General features: G+C 35.3%; 2 protein-coding genes across 4 annotated transcripts; one reads left to right on the plus strand and one right to left on the minus strand.

Annotated features, from left to right (window-relative positions):
* The first annotated feature begins 1,541 nt into the window (after nucleotides 1–1,541).
* On the plus strand, nucleotides 1,542–14,685 carry LOC117907136 (tRNA pseudouridine synthase Pus10). Of its 2 annotated transcripts, none has more exons than XM_034820530.1 (15): nucleotides 1,542–1,845; nucleotides 4,561–4,949; nucleotides 5,362–5,482; nucleotides 5,697–5,817; nucleotides 6,110–6,267; nucleotides 8,454–8,525; nucleotides 11,508–11,576; nucleotides 11,679–11,759; nucleotides 11,838–11,957; nucleotides 12,053–12,127; nucleotides 12,268–12,348; nucleotides 12,893–12,966; nucleotides 13,059–13,119; nucleotides 13,287–13,342; nucleotides 13,779–14,685. In XM_034820530.1, exons 1-15 carry the CDS (start codon nucleotides 1,672–1,674, stop codon nucleotides 13,861–13,863), a joined length of 1,737 nt encoding a protein of 578 aa, XP_034676421.1. In that variant the 5' UTR covers nucleotides 1,542–1,671; the 3' UTR covers nucleotides 13,864–14,685. The 2 variants fall into 2 exon arrangements, with proteins under 2 accessions (XP_034676421.1, XP_034676422.1); XM_034820531.1 differs by lacking the exon at nucleotides 1,542–1,845 and having other exon boundaries at nucleotides 4,614–4,744; nucleotides 4,825–4,949.
* A 2,698-nt stretch (nucleotides 14,686–17,383) lies between these two features.
* On the minus strand, nucleotides 17,384–25,430 carry LOC117906746 (prolyl endopeptidase-like). 2 transcript variants are annotated; one of them, XM_034819918.1, is made up of 12 exons: nucleotides 25,121–25,430; nucleotides 24,761–24,980; nucleotides 24,441–24,641; nucleotides 24,248–24,318; nucleotides 23,518–23,680; nucleotides 21,656–22,249; nucleotides 19,441–19,821; nucleotides 19,259–19,334; nucleotides 19,120–19,183; nucleotides 18,709–18,844; nucleotides 17,942–18,055; nucleotides 17,384–17,844 (listed from the first exon to the last, which is right to left on the minus strand). In XM_034819918.1, the coding sequence occupies exons 1-12, from the start codon at nucleotides 25,408–25,410 to the stop codon at nucleotides 17,779–17,781; spliced, it is 2,376 nt and encodes a 791-aa protein (XP_034675809.1). In that variant the 5' UTR covers nucleotides 25,411–25,430; the 3' UTR covers nucleotides 17,384–17,778. The 2 variants fall into 2 exon arrangements, with proteins under 2 accessions (XP_034675809.1, XP_034675810.1); XM_034819919.1 differs by having other exon boundaries at nucleotides 25,113–25,430.
* Between the last annotated feature and the right edge of the window lie 474 nt (nucleotides 25,431–25,904).

Genomic DNA, 25,904 nt, shown 5'->3' on the forward strand with positions numbered 1-25,904 from the left:
CATTATGCACTATTACTGATTAGAGAGAATTAGAAGTTTGGGAGTAATTATGAGAGGATGAGAAGCACTTTTAAATCTTTAAAAATATTCTTCTTATATATAATGAATTAGTCGTTATGTAATATTTCAAAGAAAAATGAAAAATAATCCTTGAAATGATTTTTCTACCGTTGTTTTTAATTATGTATTCAATTGTTAAATACACCTTCAGTTTTGGTTTAAATCCAAATAATATGATTCTTAATAGTATGATCCGAATGGAACACCTGGAGTCGCCAGGAGGCATACCGAATGAAATCTTCACTCTTCGCTCCGTATGCTTTTGTTGATGAAGCTCTTACTTAAGATTTAGCTTTTGCTGATAATTAGATTACCTTTGAAAGCTACTCAATTTTTTTTTTTTAAGTTATTAATAATAATAAAAAGAGGGGAGAATTCGACTGTATGCCGGAAAATATAGTGAATACTAATAAAAAAAATTTACATTTTAAAACTCTTCATTTTATTTTTATTAAAGCAAATTTTAAGAGGTGTGTGACAAAAAAATCCATAGTCTATATTTTTTTAAGTGTTTTTCATCAATTATTTTTATCTAATTCTCTCATGTGAAATATTAGACTTTTTAACATCCAAACAAATTTTGAATTTTTTTTCTTTATTTACTTGTTTAAATTGGAATAAATAAATAAACATATTTATGGATTAATATCACTCGTATTTGTTGAGATTTTAGACGAGTTTAGGACATATTGCCCCTATCTAAATCTCGTTCTATTTATTCAAAATAATTATCAATTTCATCACATTCAAAAAATTAAATAGAATAGGGGAGGTCTGTTTTATATCATCTTTGTTTCAAGCCAGATAACTTTGTTTTAAAATTTTTTTTATTTTTTTATTATTTATAAAAAAATTAAAATTAAATTAATTTTATATGTAATACGAGTGATACGGGACATGATAAGATAATACTTAAATCCATCTTGAATCGAGCTTAAAAAAAAAACATAAACCCACTTTTAATACGTTTATTTAAATTTCAACTACTCTATTGTCATCCATATTTATTAGTCTATTCTTGAAAATATATTTTATTATATATTTATTTTACTTTTTTCAACCCACTTTTAATATGTTTATTTAAATTTCAACTACTTTATTGCCACCCATATTTATCAGTCTATTATTCATTTGACATTTTATTACATGTTTATTCTACTCATTTGTTTATTCATTTTAGTTAGTGTTTATTTGATTTACAAATTAATGATAATTATATGTATTTAATAAAAAATAATGATAATTAAGCGTATATAATCAAAATGACATGAGAGATGCGAGTGAAATTAAGCATGTGTTTCACTCAAAATCAGTACATATTACAAATTTACAACAACCATAAAATATTAATAAATTAGGAATAAGTAATTATTATTAGTTTTTTCTTTACTTGCTCTTTAAATTCAGTAAGAAAAACCATATACATTATACACATACAAACCATAATAAATAGTGACAAATGGCCTATGAGAAATGAAACGGGTGCAAAATGAGTGCTCAGTAGGGTTTTGATTCACGGGTAAAATTCAAAAAGTAAAGATTACAAGAATATTTCTTTCCCTCACTTCTTAGACCGCAGAGATTGCCGCCACTCGTAAAAGGCGTTTCCAAATGCATCATGAAACCGAAGTTGCGCATGCTAGCAACGGCCATGAGGCGGTGGCGAAAGTTTGCTCCGCCCCCGAGGACCGGCTGATGATCGCCGGCGAAGATGATATGCGAGTTCTGAACGATGCCGTCAGTAAAGTTTCTCCGCACGCGGTGAAGGATTTGTTGTCGCTCGGGGTTCGTTCTCTTATCTTATTCATCTTTTTATGATACTTAGGGTTTTGTTGATGTTCATTTTTGTCGCGGAGAAAAATGTGAGAAACGGGATGCCATTATGGATAGGTGATAAATTTTGTTTGATGAGTAAATGGGAGGAGACGAATGAAGTGATCTTTTCAATTGTTGAGGTTGGAGTGGCCTTATGATTGTTAGGGCCTTCTTGATGATCCGTTTGATTGTGGAGAAAATGTGGGAAATGTGATGAAATCTTTGCATCCTTTGCAAGTTATTTTTTCGTTTGTTTGACGAGAAAATAGAACACGAATGAAAAGACTTTTTTCAATTGTTGAGCTTGAAGGCGTAGCAATGAGATTCATAGTTTCTTTTGCTTCTCTTTAGCTTTCTCAATCACGCGGAAGTATTAGGGTTTAAAAAATAAAATAAAATAATATATTTTCCTTTTGTTTTATGTGGTTTCGTAAACGGGTCATTATTCTTTTGCCTGAGCTTAAAGAAAACCATGAACTATTTATTTATTTATTTAATAATTTTTTGCTATTAATTTCAAGAAAGTACTCTACTCTCACGATGCTTAACCAAAAACTATCTAAACTGATCATTTCGGTCAGATAACGTCAACTATCCATCAGAGGCTGGAAATCCCTTTCCTTTGTAGAGTTTCTTGGCAACCAAACAAAGCATTCCATTTGGATCTCAGAAAGGAGCAGTGAAAGGAAAGCAAACTGGAAGAAATATCAAATTCTCCTCTTTGGTTTGTCATAGACAATATGAGGGAATATAAATTAAGAAGTAAAATTGTTTTAGGACTTAAAACATTTTCAAATCTTCATTTTCTGGAATAGCATGGGTGAAAAATGTTATTGAGGTTAACCTTGTTTATTTTCTTTAGCCTTTCCTTTTGTTCATAACTGTCCATCTGCTTCTAGGCTTATGCCAGTTCTTGTTTTGTGTCTTCTTCTTCTTCCTCTTACTTTTTTTTTTTTTTTTTTTCTCTGGGTGCATTTTTGGGTCTTTAACTCAAGTGAGTTTACACTATGGAAGTGTTTTCTTCTTTTGATTTCAAATTCAAAAGTTGAAAGTCTTTTAACTTATAAAAAAAAAATATAAAAAAAATCAAAAGTTGAAAGTCACAGCTGTTAACTAGTAAAACGTATTATGTATCGTTTTTCAATTTTTTTCGTATTAAGATAATTCCAAAAAAACAGTTTTCAAAAATAACTTTCTAATGTTTTCTAAAACAAATATTTGTTTGGGAACTTGAAATATTGTCAACCTGATTTCTTTGGTTCCAAATATTTCTTAAATTACTAAACATATTTTCGAGTCTAGAAAATAATTTTATGTTCTTAAGAACAGAAAATTGTTTTTAAAATAGTTCCCACACAAGTTCATGGCTTTTTATTTAAGATTAGTTAACCACTCTCTCTTCCTTTTATGACCAATTTCTAACCTTTTTGTACATTTAAACAATTAATATAATAATTCTTTTAGCAATTTTTTTTTTTTTTTAAATTTGATTTGTCTTAAAAATTATTATAGGTGAAGGTGTATGTATTGACGTATCATGTACCATATCATGTATTCCATATGTATCATAAGATACGCTTAAGGTAGGATACAAATTGTGAAACATATAGATCTTCATAAAAAATATATCATATCATTGTATCGTATCATGCATCATAAGTTTTTAACAACTATGTAGAAAGAATAAAAAAGAGTTGGAAGTCTTTAACCAAAAAAGAAACAGAGGCTTGTGGGCTGTGGATCATCTCAGTTTGATGAATGCACGGGATTCGCTTATTTGAATTATAAGCCCTTGACAAATGATATTTAGATTCTACAGATGATAGCTTCTTTGGTGAATCAATGAACACCAAGTTCTACAACCAAAGAATCATGATACCAGAAAATTGTGACTCTGCAATCTAGTAAATTGTTTCCAATTATTTGGAGACCAGAAAGAAATACATATGCTCCTAGAGGAAGGCTTAGGATAGTTATATTTACCTTATTGTCCTGCTTTTGTGCTTTATATGTTTATACTTTGACAATTTTGTACATCGGTAGAAAAGTATTTTGCTTGTTTCCTACAGTGCTTTTGGTTTGCAAACATCTAGACTTGGGAATGAAAATCATATTTTCTGAAATAAATTCCTAGGAATGCATTGATAGAAGATTTTGATTCTAATGTTTGGTTAAAATTAGGAATTTGACATTCCTGTCAAAATTTATTTCCATGATAGCTGTTGGCTATCTCAGGAATTACTTTTGAATTAATGAAAATTTACATAACAATTAAATAATATTTATCAAGAATTGGATCTATTATAAATAAAGAAGGACATAAAAATAAATCATCCACCTGCCTTTTTATCTTCATTCCCTATGGATGGGAATTAAAAAAATACCAGGTCTTCATGGGTATGAAAATTTCCTAAATTTGAGGGAATGTCATATCCAAGAAACATAAAGCTTCCTAAGTTAAATGCACTCGACATGGTAATCTTTTGCTTGTATATAAGATACCTATGGACCAAATGTATATTAAGGATTTCGCTTAGCCAAAGCCTCTTTAAGATGATCAGTCGATGTTCATGTGCTTATGGTAGGATATCTTCTATTTCCTTCCTAAACAGTACCTTACTATCCTTCTCTGAGAAGTCTTGTATGATTTGCGGAGTTCTTAAGGAAGATATTCTTGGTTTGCAGATATGCATTGGATGCATCTTTCGGCTATCTGGGGTTCATGGGCATATTTTTTCTTGCCCCTCACTCTTGCTGTCAATCTTACATCCAGTGATTGGTGAACCAACAGATTCAAGCACACATCGATACACTGGAATTGGAGGAAATGAAGACTCTGGTGCTGCCCATTCTTCTCAAGAATCAGAATGTGAGCCAGTGATTTGCAGCATTTGTTTAGGTGTTTTGCAGTTCACTTATTTTGATGACAAAAAAATGTTGGTGAAAAAGGATTCTGCTGATGAGTTGGCTGTGTCAATTGCTAACCTGGTAAAGAAAGAGGGCCATGAGTTTGATAACTTCTCTCTGGAAGTCTCTATACCACCTGTTATCACGGAAAATGAACATGTAGTCTTGTAAGTTGTTTTACATGGGTGAGCACTTTGATTTTCTGGTATTGTGTGTCCTCTATTTGGGGGTTTTGGTGGCCTGGGTTTTAAGTTTTGCACCATGTTTCTTTTTCTGCCTTCCTTTTTGTCTTCTTAAAAAAGAATTGTTGGATATCTTCCTCACTATCCCAACATTTAAAAATGACAGTAGGTCAACTTTCTCTGTTATATATGCAATAAGGTGCTGAAACATTGTAAATTGCTGTTTACACATTATAATAGTAACCAAAAATTTGATCCCAAATGGATTTTGAACCACTGTTATCCATGCTGTTCATAGAATTGATCTTTACTATGGTCAACCACCTCTCTTTCTTCTTGCTTATCAATACAGGACTTAACAGGTGAAAAACCTTTTTCTGCTTTTTAATTTTTGTAGGTTGTATATGAAGAAGAAGTATGGATCTGAACTGTGGTTCCAAGAAAAGTTTCTATCTGAGAGGATTTCTGCCAAGGATGCCTTAAAATTATCTTTATGTAATCCCCTTGAAAAATTATTGGTAATTTGAAATACCCTTCTCCATTTTATTGATTTAATGCTTATAATGGTTGAATGAACCAACAAAAAATAAAATCTTCTAATAATAGTGTGAAAGATGCCTAGAAACTGTTGACTAGATCATGATTATGATGATTTGTCTTTGAAAAATGAGGATGCCTCTTGATCATCCTTGAAACTGCTATTAATCCTTTATGAGTTTTGAAGTTCTGCAGGATGTTAAATCTTCTGGTTCAAGCACTTTCCGCATCCGTTTGACATATGCTCAAGCCAGAGCATCAGGAAAGAACCAAAATATCACGGAGAGGAGCCAGGGATGCAAAAGGAGGAGAACAGGTACATGTTTCATATTTTGCATCAAGAGAATTTCTAAAGACCGGAATTATTGATTGATGGTTAACTACATTCATGCTTGTGAGACAGTTGAATAATGTTTTGAAATTGTTTGGACCTAAAAACTTGTTAGTTGAGAAAGGTAGCATGATTGGGGTCCAGGTTTTAATTATATAAGCCAGGACATGAAATACTGTGGCTTCATAGTTTGGTCTAGCTGTCTTTATAATTCTATTTATTTGCTCAAGTACCCTCTCAACTTTGGATGCTTATGTGGCTTTTTTTTATTGGAAAGGCACTGAGAACATCTTCAGTACTGTTCATGGGTCCGTGGTTGATGGCATAGAGTGCTCAGATATTTCTACCAGCGAAGCAGATGCAGGAATTAGAAAGCCTTCTGATGGTCTGCAAGATAACGAAAATTCTGACTGCTTCAAATTCCCACTAGAGAAGGTAATTCTTTCCCTTCCTCCAGCCTTTAGATTTTCTACTGCTTCAAAGCCTTCTGGTTCCTGGTTTGTTATTTTGCAAGTTCCAACCATGAATTTTGAAAGCATAGTTGTTTTTATTTTCAATCAGCAAAATGTTGTTTCCACCAACTGCTTTGTGCAGGAAGCTAATAGCAACGATTGTGTCAAGTACAAGTTTGAAATTAGTCCTAATAGTGGTGATTTTGATTGGAAAAGAAAAAGTTTTGTCATGTCAGATTGCCATACACTTCATGTACAAGTTTGTCAAGCATCAATACGGTTAAGCACTTCATGGAGTTCTAGTCAATTGAAGTTTGTAATCTGGAATTTCAAATCTACAGACTTCATGGAGCACTCATTCATTTTGCAACTTCCAAAACCATGAATTTTTGCTTAAAAGCATGGTTGTTAAATTCCAGGTTTTTTAGTTTTTTTATTTTCAATAAGAAAATGTTGTTTCCACTAGCTGATTTGTGCAGGAAGCTAATAGCAATGATTGTGCCAAGCGCAAGTTTGAAATCAGTAGGATAATAATAGTGGCTTTGTTGGGAGAGAAAAGTAGTGTTGTCATGTCAGTAGCTATACACTTCCTGTACAAGTTTGTAAAGCATCAGTGCAGTTGAGTACTTCATGGAGTTCTACTCAATTGAAGTTTGTAACCTGGAATTTAAAATCTATGGACTTCATGGAGCACTTCATACATTTTGCAACTTCCAATGCCATGCATTTGAAAGCATCGTTGTTAAATTCCAGGTTTTTTTTTAATTTTATTTTATTTTCAATCAGAAAATGTTGTTTCCACCAACTGATTTGCGTGGGAAGCTAATAGCAACTATTATGATGAGAACAATTTTGTAATTAATGGGAGAATGGTAGTGATTTTGTTGGGAAAGTAGAGTGTCGTCATGCCAGTAGCCATACACATACCCTTCCTGTACTAGATTGTCAAGCATCAATGTGGATGGGACTCACAAAGGAACATAAAAACAAGCTTATTGCCTCCAGCTTGAGCTAAAAAGCTGAAATGCCCAAAAACCAAAAGAATGCAACATTGGCTAGCCAAACACCCCTTACAGACTACTGTCCTAGCAATACAACAGGCTTCATCTATCAATCTGTTAGCTTGATTAATTGGCTACCTTTGCATGATCAATTGAGTCAATCTTATTCCAAAAATACCTCTACTGCTTTCTCACTCACTAATCACCATCCCATGCATTGCATATTTTAAAGAGTCTTCATATTTAAAATAGTGATCTTTTGGTTTGGCAATTGGGATCACTACGATATATAGGCTTGTCAGACGAAAATTAGCCATTAAAAATATATCAAATGCTTAGGCCAAATTACTAGTAGCCCAAGGTAGGTACATTACTTAGTAGTGTACACATTACTAGACTTTGAGAACATGAGGAGAAATTTTACTAGTTTATACTCTTAAAAACACATTTAACTTTAATTTTTTTGTTATTTCACTCCATTATGACTTATGAAATTGGTGAACTAAATTAATGACACATTATTAGATTCCTCCCTAATGCAGGAACATGTCATATTTCTTTAGGCTATATTTGATTCCTGGAAAATACTAGGGAAAGAAAAAAATGTCAAGGAAAATGATTTTCTCATGGTTGGTTTTACCATGGAAAATGCAAAAAAAGGTCAAATATAATTAAAATTATTAAGAAATTTATATATTTTTAAATTATTTAATCTTTATATAGAAGAGTTAAATAAGTGAAAAAGGTTTGAAGTAGTATATAAAAATAATCTATTGACTTTAAATATATTTTTTATTTTCTTTAACTTTTTCTTTCTTTCTACTTTTCCTCTTTATTTCTTTCCTTCACATTTTCTTTCATACTTTCCAGGAACCAAACATAGCCTTAAGGGTAAAGATCTTCCCATATATCTTCTTTAAGTCCATCTATCCTATCTATGATACACGTTTGATGAAATTAATTCCTTGGATCATATTTCCTCTTAATTTTGATATATTTTGAAATATGCCAAGAAAAACATAGACATTAAGTCTTGACTTTGACCATCAATCATAAAATTAGCAATAGGTGGATTGAATTTATACCTAATGGAGAGTTCCAATCACTTGAAGTTCGTTGGTTTAATGTTACTATTTCTTCATTCTGTTTGTGTTTTCTACCTTTCTAGGTCAACCAACCATGCCATTTGGCATTTCTTTGCTACAGGACACACATCTACATTGGTGGGAGATACCTAAAGGTATGTGATCTGTTCTTTAAAGATCTGAGTTTTGTTATGAATAGGAACAAGATGGTGTTTGTTTTTGCTTTCATGCCTTCAAATGTACCCGTATCTTTTTTTTGCATGTGACTGGCAAAACAACTGATGTTCAGCATGTTTCAATTGTATCTGTGGATGCTCACAAAAAATTGCAAACACGTCAAGGGAAAACCATGAAACAGTGCTGACAAACATTGGGTCACTGAATAGAGATGATTGGAGAAAAAACGTCTTTATGCCTTAGCTTTTCTAATGAAAACTCTATTGATAAGATATTGGGATGACGTTGCTAAAACATGATGACATCCATAGTGTGATATGTGTTCCTCCAGCTTAAAAGCTTATGTCCTGTGAGATCTCACTCATTGCCTTTATCTTGTGGCAAACATATGGATTTAGGAAACATTTCTTGTTTTCACACATTTTTACTCTTCAATTGGTGATGTATATTTATTTTTTTTTTTGATAAATCATGAATATATTAAAGGGCAAAGGTCACCAAGCATACAGGACGTATACAAATTGCCTCAAAAAGAGCACAAAAAAGACAAGCACCCTTACCCTCCCTAAGTGGCTGCTAGCCACTCCAAAAAACCTAAGAGTGAAGAGGACTCCTCTCCAATGTACACCCTAGCCCAACTCCACAAGGTACAAACAAAAGAATTTTTGAGTTTCTGTATATTTAAAACCCCTCCCTTAAAGGCTAACCTATTTCTTTCCTTCCATACCGTCCAAAAAATACACAAAGGTATAGAATTCCAAATTTTTTTCCTCTTCTTCCCCACAAAGGGGCCTTTCCAACTTAATAACGCCTCCTTCACCAACTCTGGGAACACCCATTGAACCCCCACTAGGGCAAAAATAATTTCCCATAAGGCCCTTACCACTATACAATGCAAGAGAATGTGATTTGCACTCTCCTCTTCACACCCACACAAAAAACACCGGTTAGGGAATTGCCATCCCCGTTTTTGAAGCCTATCCAAGGTCAGAATCTTCCCCCACGCGGCTTCCCAAGCAAAAAACGCCACCTTGGTTGGGACCTTATCCACCCAAACGCCTCTATACGGAAAATCACCAGCATTGACAACAACCAGCTTGTTGTAAGCATCCTTCACCCCGTACCTTCCATGGCCCCCCCCTTTCCAAAGCACCTCGTCCTCTTCTGAAGATGGCTTGAAGTCCCTGAGCATAATAAGCAATCCTCTAATCACATCCAGCTCCCAATCATTAAAATCTCTATGGAATCTAAGATTCCAACCTCCTGAACCACTGCTATGATCCCACATCTCATTAACCGTTGCATTCCTGTCGACCGCCATCTCATGCAATAGGGGAAAAGAGTGGGACAGCTTCTCATCCCCACACCACTGATCTGACCAGAATTTCACTCTAGTCCCTTTCCCTACCTTAAACTTTGTATTTTCCCAACACCACTTAGCTTCCTTCATAATCTCCTTCCAAACCCCCACTCCATAAGTACCCCGGGCTTCTTTGGTTCTCCACCCAAGCTCTTCTTGACCATATTTCACCCCAATCATTAGCCTCCAAAGATTATCCTTTTCAATTGCAAATCTCCAAACCCATTTACCCAACAAAGCTTTGTTCAGGGAGTCAATCTTCCGAATGCCAAGGCCACCCTTCTCCCTTCTAGTGCACACCACCTCCCACTTAATTAAATGGGCCTTCCTCTCCAAGCTGCCCCCTCCCCAAAGGAAGTCCCTTTGTAGTTTTTCAAGCCTCTTTACAACACTTTTTGGCATACGAAAAAGGGACATATTGTAGATAGGGAGGCTGGCCATAGTGCACTTGATTAAGGTGATACGCCCTCCCTTTGAAATATACTGTTTTTTCCACTGAGCTAATCTCCTTCTCATTCTCTCTTCCACACCATCCCAAATGGAGGCAGCTTTATGATGAACTCCAAGGGGCAGCCCTAGATAAACAGTGGGCAGCACTCCCACTTTGCAGCCAAGTTCCACAGCCAGCTCCTCAATGTCTTCCACCTCACCCACTGGAATTAGGACACTTTTATCAAGATTAATTCTAAGACCGGAAGCCGCCTCAAACCACGCCAAAATCCAGCTTAGGGCAGACACTTGCTCTTTGCTAGCTTCACAAAAGATGACCGTGTCATCAGCAAAGAGAAGGTGGGAAACTGTCAACTCCTCTTCCCCTCTCCCCCGCATTCTGCAGCCTACAACGAAGCCCCCTACAACCGCCCTTCTAATTAGGATACTAAGAACCTCCATTCCCAACACAAAAAGATACGGGGAAAGAGGATCTCCTTGTCTTAGCCCCTTAGAATTTGAGAAGAAACCAGCCGGCACCCCGTTAATCATGACTGAAAATTTGGCGGTTGAGATGCACCACCAAATCCACTCCACCCACCGCGACCCAAAACCCATTTTGACCAGAATTTTCATGAGAAAGTTCCAATTAATGCTGTCGTAGGCTTTCTCAATGTCCAATTTACAGATCAGCCCTTTCTCGTTTCTCTTTTGCCAAAAATCGATCACCTCATTGGCAATAAGAGACGCATCCAAGATCTGTTTGCCCCTCACAAAGGCGTTTTGGTCCCCGGACACCACCTTATCTAGCACTTTCTTTAACCTATTCGCCAACACCTTAGCCATCAGCTTGTACAAACTCCCTACCAAGCTAATTGGCCTGAAAATTGGTGATGTATATTTATTGAGAAACTCTATGGAATGTTGTCTTATTAATTTATTAAAGCTGTGCAGATCTGTCAGTCATGCTTCAGCATCTATTTAAATTTGTTTTCTCAATATTATTCATTATATACTTAAAACATAAAGGTCCACTTTTTTCTGATGCCTGTATTGTTATATACATGCTTATGAAATGATTTCTCTTTTCAAACTCTAACTTGAAAAGACAGGTGTGTATGTCACTGTCTTGGTGCAACTTGCAATTCATATTGTTACTTCGATTGTGCAGTACTCAAGAAATGTGAGTCAAACACGTTGGATCATTGATGATGAAAGAATGGGTGAAGCATCTGTTGAGGTATTATCCACTCCATCTGCTGATGATTTTTATCACATTATATATGTGGGTGTTCTTATGGAATATGGATGAAAAACTGACCGTACTGTGATTCATCTGTAGGAAATAATAGGTGGCAACATTCTTCCCATGTGTCTGGGTGATAATTACAAGTTCCATGCTGCTGGTAGAGAGGATATCAATGTACCATGCACCTGCTTTCTTAACTGCAAGTTTGGATTTGATGAATGTTATTCTGATTAATGGAACCACTCTGTCCAGGTCCGGATGTTGGGTTCAGGCCGTCCTTTTCTTGTTGAGATACAAAATTCTCGCCATGTCCCATCTGAGGCACTCATAAAAGAAATAGAAGTGAAGATAAATAAGTTGGAAAATAAATTAGTGAGTTAAATGGAAAGTTTTTGTTGTGTTATTTCTCCTTTGTGCACTTGATTGATGATGATTAATTGGGAAAAAAACACACATTCTGCAAACAGGTTAGGGTAAAAAATCTTAAACTGGTAGACAGCCATGGGTGGAGCCTAATGCAAGAAGGAGAGGAAGAGAAGCAGGTTAACTTTTGCCCATTCAAAATACCATCATGGTTTATATTACCGTGTTCTCTTTGTTATCATTCATGTAAAAGCGCAAAATGGATTGGAAATATATCATGGAATGGGCTTCTTGTTACCATCCCTTGTATTTAATGCAGAAGCAATATGCTGCACTAGTATGGATTGATCGCCCTCTAAAAGATGAAGACATGCAGGCTATATCTTCACTGAAAGACAAGGTGAGTTCTGTAAGATTTACTTGAGCAAGAAGAATCCGTTGTTGATTTTATCATGAACATGCTGCTATGTGTTAGTCCAGCATATATGGCAATGGCACCTAGAGATGGACATGAGAAACTGGAAATGGCATTGAATTAAGAGATGTTATTGATAGTGTGATATGCTGCTCTCAAATGCTTGCATCAGTTCCTCATCAAATAGATCATGCTTGCTAATTAGAAGGTGTTTTTGCAATTTTTTCTATTAAAAGGACACACATTTTCAAAACAAGGGCGCAGGAAGTTCTTGGAAGCATATGAGGATTAGGATATTCTTTTTTATGTATACTAGTTGAGTGAGAAGAGATTCTCATCCACTTTACACCTATCTCATGAATTTATTGCTAATTCTTTATCATTTGACTTGTGGGATTAGACTTTTGAGCATTACTCTATGAGTGTCAAATTTTGTTTGTTTTGCGGCTTTTTCCGGCCAGCCATTCCTAGTGGTTTTCTTTTTATTAATCGAAGGTCTTTGTCACTTGATTCTTTTGTACTTGTGCAGAAAATTTTGCAGAGAACTCCAATAAGGGTGCTTCACCGACGAAGTCCATTAGAACGTGAAAAGATTATACATTGGTTGGAAACTTTCCAATTAGTAGCATAATTGTTATTCTAGATCCATATGCTCTGAAGATCTAATCAGACTTTGATTCTCTTCTTTATGTTAGGATGAAAATTGAAAAGATTGCTGGCAGTTCTCAATATTTTCTTTTGCACCTATGTACCCAGGTACTTAATTTTGCATCTGCTTTATCAAATATTTGCTGGATACTGACTATTTCCGAGTTTTATGCTTAAGGAAAGAACCTGGCTAGACTACTTCGAGTCCTATGGTTAACCTTTTATGTTCACTTTTTGGAATTAGTAAAATACTAATGGTGATATTCAAAACGCAGGCTGGAACATATATCAAGGAATTTGTTCACGGTGATCTTGGACGCACCCATCCTAGGTATAAATTATGCCCATCTCTTTAATTCTGTAAATTGTAGGGAGCTTCTATTAGGATTTTACATCTTATTTCCTTTATTCTATGTTCATCACAAGGGCCATGAGAGAGACCAGTTATCATAGAAAAGCACCACATTGTCTGTATTGTGGGATTTTGATACATGACAATAGCTATATACAAATTTAACTATTAGGTTGATGGGTTTAATCATTTGAGTATCATGGGCTTCTGTGATAAATAAATCATCACAGAAGTCTGATGATGACTAATTATCAGAGATGCCTTCAACCCTTGCTTTAAAATAAGAAATATGTATTATCCCTAGGTCTCTACTGATTATAAACCTCTTAGTTTGGTATGAAATACAATGCAATGTATGATTCATTCATACACTTCTTTTCTATTTTCCTCAGATGTAAATTGTGTTATCTTGCAGTGTTGGTTCAATTCTAGGTTGCCGAGCTGAGATCCTTCAACTTGATGTTACAGAGGTGAAAATGGACTGTTTTCTGGATGAATGAGATGAGATGAGATTCTCCAGTATTAGCTTTGGCTTGCCTTTGACGTGAGGTTTATAATTTCAAGCATGCCCTTTACATTGCATGGCATGGAAATTATTTTTCTGTTATGGATTTAAGCCCTCCCAACCAATCCATTAGGTTGGCCTCGGCTACTTTACATGGCTTTCTGCAACTGACCAAAAGTGACTCAAAGTTGTGCTGCTTTGATTTTTCCCGGGTTTGAAAAGAAAAATAGGGCTAGCTTTCTTCCCCGCGAACATGTGGGACTGAGTTGTGGTTATATAATTTCAGTTACACAATGGTCCTCACCTATTGCAATTGATGCCTTTAAACGCCCGGGGAAACTGCTCTTCCAAACACAGTTGATGATGCAGGAAGTTGTCGGTTTGCATTTGTTTTGGTCCTCATATGCGACTAATCCATAAATTTTGTTATCCTTGCCTCTAAATTTCGTTGGCCTATTATTAGAAATTATGTTTTATGTTTCCTTTCAGCGGTTTGACAGTTGGCTGGATATTAGAATAATAAGGTATGTTTGTAATAAAAGGCAGTTCAAAAAGACCCGTTTCTGTTTTTTTTTTTACCTTTTCTGCTATTTGATAAGCAGAGAGGATTATAGGTTGTTGTGGTCTTGAGTTGCCATATATGGCCATACCCTCTGTTTTGAAAACATAGCTCAATTTTCAACTTTGTAATATGGTATCAGAGTAGATTTCTTCTGTTAATCTCTGATTTTCCTTTTCTGATGGCTCGAGGCAGTTAGAACACCAACCTTGGTTGTGGCATCTTCGATGTGGTCACTATTGAAAGATTCTATCAGTACCTTTTTTTTATTTCCACAATGGGGATCATGTTGGGTTTTATTTAATGGATGTTTGATAAAACTTAATATCTATTATTTAATAATTTAAGTTGATTTTAAGTTAATTTATATTTAAGTTTGATATAAAACTAATTATTTAATTCTTATTTTAAGTATTGAAGTTATTTGATAAAATTAATTTGAAATTTATTTTAAATCATTAAATTAATATATTTATTTTTATAAATTATAATTAAGGTAAATGAAGTTGAGTGATAGTGCAAGTTGTGAAATAGAGATAATTAGGGTAAATGAAAATAAAATGGTAAAATAAAAATGTGGATTTAAGAAGTTAATTTATTTATCATTTGAAGTTGTTTTTTATTAAGTTATTTTATTAAATATATTTAATTTATTTAATAATTTAAATTAAGTTATTAAGTTAATTTAGGTTATTAAATTGATTTATCAATCTCAATTACAACACCTGGACTTGAGCCATGTTTATGGCCTTAACAACTAAAAATAAGGTTAGTTTCATTGATGGTTGTATCACACACCCCAATGTTGATGATCTGCTTTATGGAGCCTAGATACGTTGCAATCTCAACTCAGTAACTCAAGAAATTATAGATAGCATGCTTTATTTTGCAACTGTATCCGAGATCTAGAGTGATCTTGATATATCAACCAATATAACTTACATTTCTTAGGATGTTGTATTTCATGAAACACATCTTCCCTTTTTACACTCATTCTTCATACACTATTAATTTTGATTTCTCCTTAGATCGTGTTTTACCTTTCCTTTCTGCTATTGCTCCACCGACATTTGACATCACCTCATTCACTCCTTTAGTCAGTCCACACACTCCCATCAGTAATAATAACTCGTCTTGCCTACACCGAGCTACAAAATCATCTTCCTATCTTCATGACTACCACTTTTTTTTTTTTTCTTTTTCTTCCACATCTCATCCTCTCTCGTGGTCTTGGTTATGACAAACTATCCCTTTCACACCGAGCTCTTGTATGTGTCATCTTCTTTCATGTTGAAACAGCCACGTTTTCTCAGGCTACTGCCATTCCCGAGTAGCAAGAGGCCATAGCTGCAGAATTGCAGGCCCTTGAAAGCAATGGAACCTGGTCCATTGTTCCCTTTCCTCCTAACAAACATCCTGTTGGATGCAAGTGGGTGTACAAAATTAAGTTTCGAGTTGATGGGTCTTTAGTACGTTATAAAGCTCTTCCTGTTGCCAAAGGCTTTACCCAACAAGTGGATGTTGATTATATTAATATTTTTTCTCTTATTGCTAAGTTTGTTACAGTGAAAGCTCTTCTTGCTCTCGCTGCTATTTTTGGATGGAGTCTCACTCAACTGGATGTAAATAACGCTTTTCTTCATAGTGACCTTTGGGAGGAAGTCTACATGTCTCTGCCTCCTGAATATCATCGTGAGAGGGAGCCTTTACCTCTCAATGCTGTTTGCAAGCTTCATAAAAGCCTTTATGGCATGAAACAAGCTTCCCCGACAATGGTTTTCTAAATTTTCCGTGCTCTGCTTTCCAATGGTTTTAAGCAATTAGCCGCTAACAGTTCTCTCTTCACCAAGATTACCGATTATTTGTATCTTACTAGTCTAGTTTATGTGGATGACATAGTTATAGCCCTAAGCAAGTGGATGCTCTTAAACGGTTTCTTGACGATCGTTTTAAGCTCAAGGATCTCGGACAATTGAAACACTTCCTAGGCCTTAAGGTTGGCTAGGTTTGTGAAAGGTATTTCTCTTAGCCAATGTCACTGCGCATTATAGATATTATCGAACACAGGTTATCTCGATTGCAAGATGAGGACAACTCCCATGAATCCTAATGTGAAGATTTCATGGGTTGAGGGGGAGTTGCTTGAAGATCCATCTCAGTATAAACGACTAATTGGAAAGTTTTTATATCTCACCGTCGCTAGGCTAGATTTGTCCTCTATTAATTGCCTCAATCAATTTCTTGCAAATCCAAGAGTACCACACTTACAAGTAACTTATCATGTGCTCCAATGTATCAAAGGTACAGTGGGGCAAGGTTTGTTCTTTGGATCATCATCCATGGCAGTGTTGAAGGGCTTTGCAGATTCAGGAAGTCTATTAATGCACTCTGTATCTTCACTGGAGATTCCTTGCTATCATGGAAGTATAAAAAGCAACACACCGTTTCTCGATCACCAGCTGAGGCTGAGTATAGGTCCATGGTCAATGCAACGTGTGAGTTGATGTGGATGCTTACTCTTTTTCAAGATTTACACATTGAATATCAAAGACCAACAGCCTTATTCTGACAACCAAGTTGCACTACACGTCGTCGCCAACCCTGTCTTTCGTGACGAACCAAACACAAAAATTGATTGCCACATTGTCTAGGAGAAAATTATGAATGGGAAATTGAAGACGCTACATGTTTCATCCCAACATCAGCTGGCAGATATCCTAACCAAGACTTTGTTTCCTACACAATTTTCTTTTCTACTTAGCAAGAGGGGTGTTCATAATATCCACACTCCATCTCGAGGGGAAGTATTAGAATAACAGCGTATATTTGTAATAAAAGGCTAACTCTTTCAAAAGGGACCCATTTCTGTCTTTTTCTTTTCTGCTATTGGATAAGCAGAGAGAGTTGAGCTGCCATATATGGACATACCCTCTGTTCTAAAAAAGAGTTCACAAGCTTTGTAATAGATATTATGATATGTGGACTGTGCTCTGACCCATAACGTATTAATGAAGCATAGCTTCAGATAACATGACCTAGCATAATTTGCCCATTCGGCACAAAACAATCAAATTAAGTAATTGACCAGCAGCAGAAATAATTTAATTGTGAATTCTAGTATGAAACTAGTGGTTCACAAGTTATAATTTTTATCCCTAGTGTTACAATACGAAATGCTAATTTGGAGATGAGATTCAGAAGTGGCCCAAGAGCTGTCATCTTGGAGAGAAATCTGGCCATTTTGTGTCCTACCTCCATCATGTATGGAGTCCAACAATATAACAACAGAGATGTTTATAACGATGCCCGTTTTCCAGCCTCTTTGTGAGATCTTCATTTTTTTTTCTCTATTTATTCAATCCAGGACGCCTCTAACATCTTAGCCATGAAGCTGTACCGGTCTGCAGCTTCATCAATCTGCAATTCAAGAGTTGGGGAAAATCTTCATCAGGACATCACAATTATCCGAGCTGTAAAAGAAATGAAATGTAATGGAAATAGTTATATTATATACCATCTTCTGTGTTGGACGACCAGCTCCATGCCCAGCCTTGCATTCAATGCGGCCAATGATTGGGTTGGTTTGAGGGCTTTTCTCCACACTTGTGCACAATATATATTGCATAGTCTGTACGATAAAGATGAAAAGAAAATTAAAATTTTCAAACCTATGAATAAATGGAAAACAAAAAAAAAACTTGTTCTTCAAACAGATGCTTTACACTTCCCTTTCACTTCTCTGATAAAAGCATGGCCATATTATATACAAGTGCAGGTAAACGTAAAACTGAAGGCCATTATTCACTCTCTTCTAATAGGCCACATGCAAAATAAAATAGCAAGTCATGTTCAACCAATAAATTCTGGAGCGCTTACATATATTAACAGAATAAATACCATGCTAATTCAAGTTCTGTGAATTCATCTATTGACAAATTAGAACATCAAATTTTATAATTTCTTGCATTTGCAGACCGACTTATCGGATTGTGGATGTCACCATATAATTAAGAAAGTGTCGCAATAGAGAAGGGCAAAATTCCTAAAAAAGCTTACTCCAAAAGCAAACCAAAGCAACATATACAGGTCCCTAACTATGTTACATTTATGCAATAGGGTTCAGCAAGTCCTAAATCTGGACTAACTATGCACTTTCTTGAAACATAATGGAGTTGAAAATCATTTACGAAAAATCAATCAAAGAAATGATAAGCAATTTGCTGTTAAAAGGATGGCCCAGAATCAAAAGTTAATAACATAAATTCTTAATTGAGGACATACCGCCAACAACTTCAGTGAATGTAATGGCACAACCCGATCATCATGATCAGCAGTCAATATCATGGTAGCTGGGTACTGAGAAGGTTGGTCAGGACACTGTTCCCATGGCCTCCTAACATTATGAAGTGGAGAGTACCTGGAGGAAAGACAAGGAAACAAGGGAAAAAATAGTTAATCAATCATAACAAAAGTCTCAACAATTGCCAGTGTGATTGAGAACATGATTGAAAAACTGCCCAGTGGTAAAGATGAGAAGTTTCTTGCTGTTGTTAACCAAAATCGACATGGCAATCATCTCTATCTAATATCATGAGATTGCCAAAACTAAGAGTAGTGCTTCTTCAGTTTCTAGAACAAGAAGTTGAAAATAATACATATTTTCCATGAAATGAAGTGTAGGATCTTCCTTACTTGATTAGCCAATGGAATTCTTCTTCCTTCTCTGAACAACCATAATCAGAAGTCCAAGCATGGCCTAGAAAACAAATCTAAAATCAATATGTGATGTTAATAAAATGCTAGCTATGGGGACCAAAGGCTGGGGGGTTACCTATAGTGAACTTGTGAAATCGTAGCATGTCCATGACACCAACATGAGCAAGAGCACAGCCAAAAAGATTAGGTCTCTGGCATCACAAAATTGTGCAATATAATTTATGAATTAGTATATTATAAATAAATGAAAAAAGGAAACAAAGATGTAATCAGGTAAATGACTCAACCATCCAATACCTGATTTATGCAAGCACCAACAAGAAGCCCACCATTGCTTCCCCCTTCAATACATAACTTTCTGGGCTGGGTATAACCAGCAGATACAAGATATTCAGCGGCAGAAATGAAATCATCAAAGCAGTTCTGCTTCTTTGCAAGTGAACCTGATTTATGCCATTCTTGTCCATACTCACCACCACCACGAATGTTTGCTATGCAAAAGACAGCACCTAAATGCCTTGAAAGTACAATACGGCTGACGCTGAATGATGGTGTGATACTAATGTTAAACCCACCATATCCATACAGCAAACATGGATGAGATCCATCCATAGGAATATTCTTTCTGGCCACAATGAACATTGGTATCTTTGTACCATCCTTACTAGGAACAAAAACCTGGAAATGAAAAACCCCAATCAATAAACTCAAGCTGTGAAGTTATATACAGACATGACAATCCAGGGAAATAGGAGCCACCAAGCTAAAAACGAACCATATTATTGCATTTGGAGAAAAAGATCCCCTCACCATGTGTTTTTTTTTCCCCATTTTTGGTGGAGTTGAGGGAGGCCAGATGTTTAATTAGCAAGAGGTGAGAACTACTATTTTTTTGATAGGCGGAATATGCAAATATATTAGAAATGCCAAAGCAAAAGCAAGAACTATTTAGTTAGAGTAAATGAACATTTTAAGCAGGTACATTGAACAAACATCTTAAGCAGTAGCATGAATAGCGCAGCAGCCAACTTGAGCTCATATGAAGGGACAACAACACCAGCTCATCTAAGCAAGTGACTATTTTAAGCAGGTACATTGAACAAACATCTGAAACAGTAGCATGAATAGCCTAGTAGCCAACTCGAACTCACACCCAGGAGGCAGGTCACAGAGACCAGATACACCACCAAAAGATCATTCATGCGAAAGGACAAGACCACCAGCTTGTCTAACTTAATAAACCGTTCCAGAAGCCACAACCTGTTATGCAGGAGTGGTTGGAGATGTTTAAGGGTAGTAGAACTACCTCAAAGAACAGGAGGAAAAATGTGTACAGATGTACTAGTATAAAAGATTACAACAAAAATAAAAAAATTTAAACAACTTGCATCGTCTGTGGCAATTGATGATAAAAAATCATCAAGTCATTTTCCATCAATGATAATCAAGATGTACAAGGCAGCAAGGGATGTTTTACATCCAAAACTCTCCCTGTAGTTCTTCACTAACAGGACTCTATGTTAAGGATTTTCACGACTCTTCTTTCATACTTTTTCATGGTCTTTTATTTTTTTTTTGGTCTACATTTTTGTCTGAGCCCTACGCTTAAATAAAAAACTAATTGGAAAATTGTTCATCCAAAAAGAATATCCATAAAGCTCAATCTTAAAAATCAACTGATAAAAGCCGAATATTCAACCAGGAATTTGGTTGAACCAGTGAAGAAATTGGATGCTAATATGGACGGCATAATACAAATTGAGCCACGAGTCCAAGCAAGTCCAAATACACTAAAGCTATGTTTGGTTCTAGGAAAGTAATAACAAAAGTGAAAAAAAAAATGTTAAGGAAAATGATTTTCTTATATTTAGTTTTACTATGAAATATACCAAAAAAAAAATCAAATATACTTAAAATTAGTTAGAAACTTATTCATTTTCAAATCATTTAATCCTTAAGTTAAAATTAATGAAATGAGTGTGAAGTAGCATATAAAAATAATTAATTGACTTTAAATCAATTTTTTATTTCCTTCACTTTTTCTTTGCTTCTACTTTCTTTTCCCCCCAATTTTCTATCCCTCAAATTTTCTAGAGACCAAACATAGCCTAAGAGTAAGACTTGAGAAAATTGTTGAATCCAAAAATATTGTTAACTTCAAGAAAATTTAAAGAAGTCCTTGCCACCTATCTTCAAGCCAAAGTGTCAAAGACTTGGGGGAGTAGTGTAATGACAAACTGGAAACTACAACCTAGTATGCAGAAATCACTAGAGATATCTAAGGGTAGTATAACTTCCTCCAGAAAATGAAAAGTGTAAAGATGTACTCCTATAAAAGATTATAAAAGGAATAAAAAAGGGGAGTTGGCTCCAATAAATATCATCCTTGTGAGACATTGTTCTCAAATAGATCACAGAAAACAAACAAAAGCAAATAAATCATCTCAAACATTCAAACAAAATGAAAAAAGTCATGTAAATACCAAAAATAACTGTGACCATGGTAGTTTACCTGATCAACACAGAACTCTGTTCGATCAAATCCAGGAACAACTATTTCTCGGAATATCTTCATATCTGGGACCCCAGCCTCTAAGTTGCAGTGATAAATTATACCAGGAGTAAGAAAGCTAGTAAACCCAATAAAAACTGTACTGTCCCGGCGTCTTGCAGAAATATCAAACACTGAGCCAATGTCTATGGGTAAATCATGAAGCAAGGATCCTGTTTTCAAGTCCCTTATCTGCAGAACATACTTCACATCGCTCAAGTAACACACAAGAATTTGGTTTCCATTAACTGCATAAGCTGATTCAAGCACATCCTTTTCAGCTTCTTCAAGGACAACATTCCAAGTACTTGGTTCCTTCAGATCTACTTGGACTAACTTATATTTAGGAGCATCCTTATTAGTCATAAAGGTAAACAATGTGTCATCATTTGCAATGGCATGATAGCGTGCATCAAAGTTATCAATAAGCTTAATAAAGGGAAGCAGATCTTTTTGCCCCCTAAAACCTTCAAGCCCGTCAGGCAGGGAAGTAATGTCACAATGGTAAACTTTGTTGACTTCTTCACAACTCTCAGAAATATAGAGAAGAACATACTGCACAGCAATACGAGAATTTAAGTCAAATGATAGAAGACCAGATCCAACAGTTGAGGATAATATGCAGTTATGCACACAGAAGTAGATTCAAGCACACAAATATGATTATAACCATTTTTCAAGAAGGCTGACTAATCATGAATCAAAAGCCTGCATATGCTTCATATGAAACTTCAAATAATATCATTAATTATATGATGCTATACATGGAACATGAATTACTAGATGGATCTCTGGATTTGTTTTAGGGCATCAAAACTGCACTTAATAACCGAAGATAAATGTCATCAACCATCGCCTAAAGATAAAAAATTTCCCAATGCCTTTGCATGCAAATTGCAATAACCCCAGTGAGTACACAGTAGAGATCTTGCTTATTATACTAAACATATTTTTTCTCACAACATACTTCCACAAATACACTGCTTGGTTTGGAAGAATACTTAAAATTCCTAAGGCCTGGTAACCAATCACAAATACTGTTTTCTGATAGGGAAAGAAATATTTATATAGGATGCCTAACAAAAAAGAGGGGGTGCAACAATTATATAGGATGTATACAAAAAGTGTCAAAGGCAAACGAAAAAAAGATCTAGGCTCCCACCAAGAGAGACTACAAAATCTAGAATAGCGTTGAAGTTACATTTAGAAACCAATTAGGCCAAGTTTTTTTTTTTTTTTTTTGTTCTTTTCTTTTCCTGATAGGCAGAAGGAGAGGATATACTAAAAGTGCCTGATAGGTTTTCGTATACAAGAAAGAAGCGTCATCAGACAAATAAAGTTAGACAAAAATATAAAGAATTAATAAAGGAAGTACAAGTAAGCAATAGAAGTGAGGATAACATTACCATGATAGGTTTGCACAGAGGGGTGGAGTTACATAATAAATTCAACAAAGAAAATGAATAAAATAGCACGTTAAGGCTTATTATCTAGCACAGATTGTAACTGTTTCCTAAATTTAAGTCAGCACCAGCTGCAACAGAAACTTCTAAAAGGTAAATAACCAAACAACCTCCAACAAACAGACTATTGTTGTTTGCAACATTCTCACATTTCAGTTAAGGTTGGCGTCAGAGTTCAAAGTTGAAAGTTATTCACATCAACAACTATAGTTGCTGAATAGATATAATGCAGCCTGGTCATTGTTTTTCAGCCTCATTTCAAACAATAAGAATGAATACTTACTACTGTTACAGCAACAAATAACAAATGGACACTGCTTGGATAAAACATTAGAGCACAGCAGGTGGACAGTTTGGTACCTTTCCATCATCAGTTACATCAGCTCCAAACATGTGCTTTGGGTTGTCAGGATCTTTCCAGCATAGAATATCTTGGGATTGATCAGTACCCAAGAAATGATAGTACAACTCTTGATTAAGATTAGAATTGGTTTCAGTCCCAGCATCCAATTTTTCATCCTCTCTGCAGAATAAAACCTATATTAAAATGAAGATTTTTTCATCCTCTCCAGAATTGGTTTCGGTCCCAGAATCATGAAGATTTTTTTTTTTTTTTTGATAGTTAAAAGAGAAAACATATATTAAAAGTGCCTAAGAGGAGGTGTAGTGCAGTACACACAAAGTATACAAAAAACACCCAACACTGAAAAGGGAAAGGAACAAAAAGACCACTCTCCTTATTTTAATTTCATCATGAAGATAACACTAAAATCTAAAGAAACTCAAATTATAATGTATGCAATCAATTCATCGAGAGAATTGCATTATCAGGGTTTATAAATTCATAAACTACTAGATGCTTTTTTATTTTTATTTATTTACCTTGAGGCCAATTGCTGAATTACAGCTGGTGCAGTTACTCAATTTAAGTCTTTCAGGTTCTTTGTTAAAGTCTTGGCCAAAAAGAGAACAAAATAGAACATATCAAGAACACCGCATCCTCACAATTTTCCTCCAAATTTTTAGTTCAACCCAATTCAAACTTATCCTGAATCTTGATTCTAGAGTTAAAGACCATAATCACACTTACTTGGGAGCTGGATAGCGACAATAGAAAAATCCTTTGCTATCATGGGTCCAACTAATGCCTGAAAACTTCACCTGCAACACCAGACATATACATTATTAACAAGCCATCATTCCCATCAATCTTGATGCATATGAATGTTAAATAGCCATCATTCTCGTTGTTTTTGAAGTAGCTAGAAGTGTCAAAAACTAACCCAAGATAAGGTATCAGTCTCGACTCTCTTATCCTCAACCCGCATAACTTTGATGGTAACCCAATCGCTGCCACTCGAACTGAGCCCATATGCCAAGTACTTCGCATCCTCGCTAATAGCACACGTGTTCAATGAGACCGTTCCATCCTCACTAAGTCCATTTGGATCAAGCAAAACCTCTGCTTTTCCATCTAAACTATCCTGAATGAAAATGGAGTTAAAAAAAAAAGTAAGGCAGCGAAAAAAAGATAAAATTAATTTTGAAAAAAAAAATTCAGAACAATCATGTAACCCTAGAATCCAGATGGCATTTCACACACCTGCACATAGAGGACTTTTTGCGCCTGAAGACCGGTATTATGGAAGTAAAAGTACTTGTCCCCTCGCCTAAATGGAGCATCGAACCTCGGATGATCAAACAGCTTCGTAATCGTCTCCCGAAGCTTCTCCCTCGTATCACACGTCTGAAGCACCGAGTCTGTCAATTTTACCTGCTTCTCCACAAATTCCTTCACTTCTTGCGCGTCTGGATCTTCAAGCCTGACCACAAACACCAAACCATCACAAGTTTCATTTTCTCAGCACTATTTTCTCCCCATCCAAACAAAAAAAAAAAAAAAACACTTAACACAATGACATTCAATTCAATCGATTCAATCAATTCAATCTCACAATGTTACCATCGATAAGGATCAGATATCAGTACACCATGATAGTCATCCACCACAGATTCGTCTCTCCTAGCCAATGGATACTTCAGCGATTCGCCTGAGGCACCGACCGAGCCCATTCTAGGGTTTGAGGAAGAAGAACGTGAATGAGAAGAAGAATAGAAGGAAAAGTACGAAGAAAACGAAGACTTCACGTGCTTGAAACGAAAACTAGAGGATTTATATTTATAAGGAGGGAAAAGTCGATGAGCGGCAAGAGGATAGAAAATGGCGTGTGTGTTGCGGGAGCACGAGAACATGTTGCGCCGTGGCCTGCGGTTGTTTGGCCAAACGCGATCGAAGTGAGTGGGCTTCAGCGGCTACTGTGGTGTTAGGATGTCGCCATTTTGTTAGACTATGTCGCCATGGCTAGGGGAATGTGACCGTGGCATTTTGGACCGTGACTGAAAATGACCACGTTTTTTAGTTTTCCTTCTTATTCCCTTTTTAAAAAATAAAAACATAAAAAATCGGATAATACTTTCCAAAAGTGAAAGGTACGTTTGCGTGACTTTTTGGAAACATGACAACATGTTTTTGAGAATGTTTAAAAACTTTTTTTTTTAATAAAATATTTTTTTATAAAAAATTAATTAAAATTTAGTTCTTTCAACTTATCTTTTATAAAAATATTCCACATTCATATGAATTATAAAAATTATTAAATATTCTTCATATTTTTAATTATTGTTTATAACACTTTTTAAAAAATATGCAAAAATATTTTTAATTTATTATTAAAAACAACCTATTT

This window comes from Vitis riparia, chromosome 18 (genome assembly GCF_004353265.1).
Source record: "Vitis riparia cultivar Riparia Gloire de Montpellier isolate 1030 chromosome 18, EGFV_Vit.rip_1.0, whole genome shotgun sequence".
Taxonomy (NCBI): Eukaryota; Viridiplantae; Streptophyta; class Magnoliopsida; order Vitales; family Vitaceae; genus Vitis; species Vitis riparia.

What these genes read in the sequence shown, in the direction of transcription:
- LOC117906746 (XM_034819918.1), bottom strand. Translation starts at nt 25,410, where the DNA reads ATGTTCTCGTGCTCCCGCAACACACACGCCATTTTCTATCCTCTTGCC. An exon ending in ATATCTGATCCTTATCGATG is followed by an intron (nt 24,981 to 25,120) that starts GTAACATTGTGA and finishes GTTTGTGGTCAG; the next exon opens with GCTTGAAGATCCAGACGCGC. An exon ending in ATGTAACTGATGATGGAAAG is followed by an intron (nt 22,250 to 23,517) that starts GTACCAAACTGT and finishes ATTGCTGTGCAG; the next exon opens with TATGTTCTTCTCTATATTTC.
- LOC117907136 (XM_034820530.1), top strand. Translation starts at nt 1,672, where the DNA reads ATGCATCATGAAACCGAAGTTGCGCATGCTAGCAACGGCCATGAGGCG. An exon ending in ATGCAAAAGGAGGAGAACAG is followed by an intron (nt 5,818 to 6,109) that starts GTACATGTTTCA and finishes TTTATTGGAAAG; the next exon opens with GCACTGAGAACATCTTCAGT. An exon ending in AAGGAGAGGAAGAGAAGCAG is followed by an intron (nt 12,128 to 12,267) that starts GTTAACTTTTGC and finishes TATTTAATGCAG; the next exon opens with AAGCAATATGCTGCACTAGT.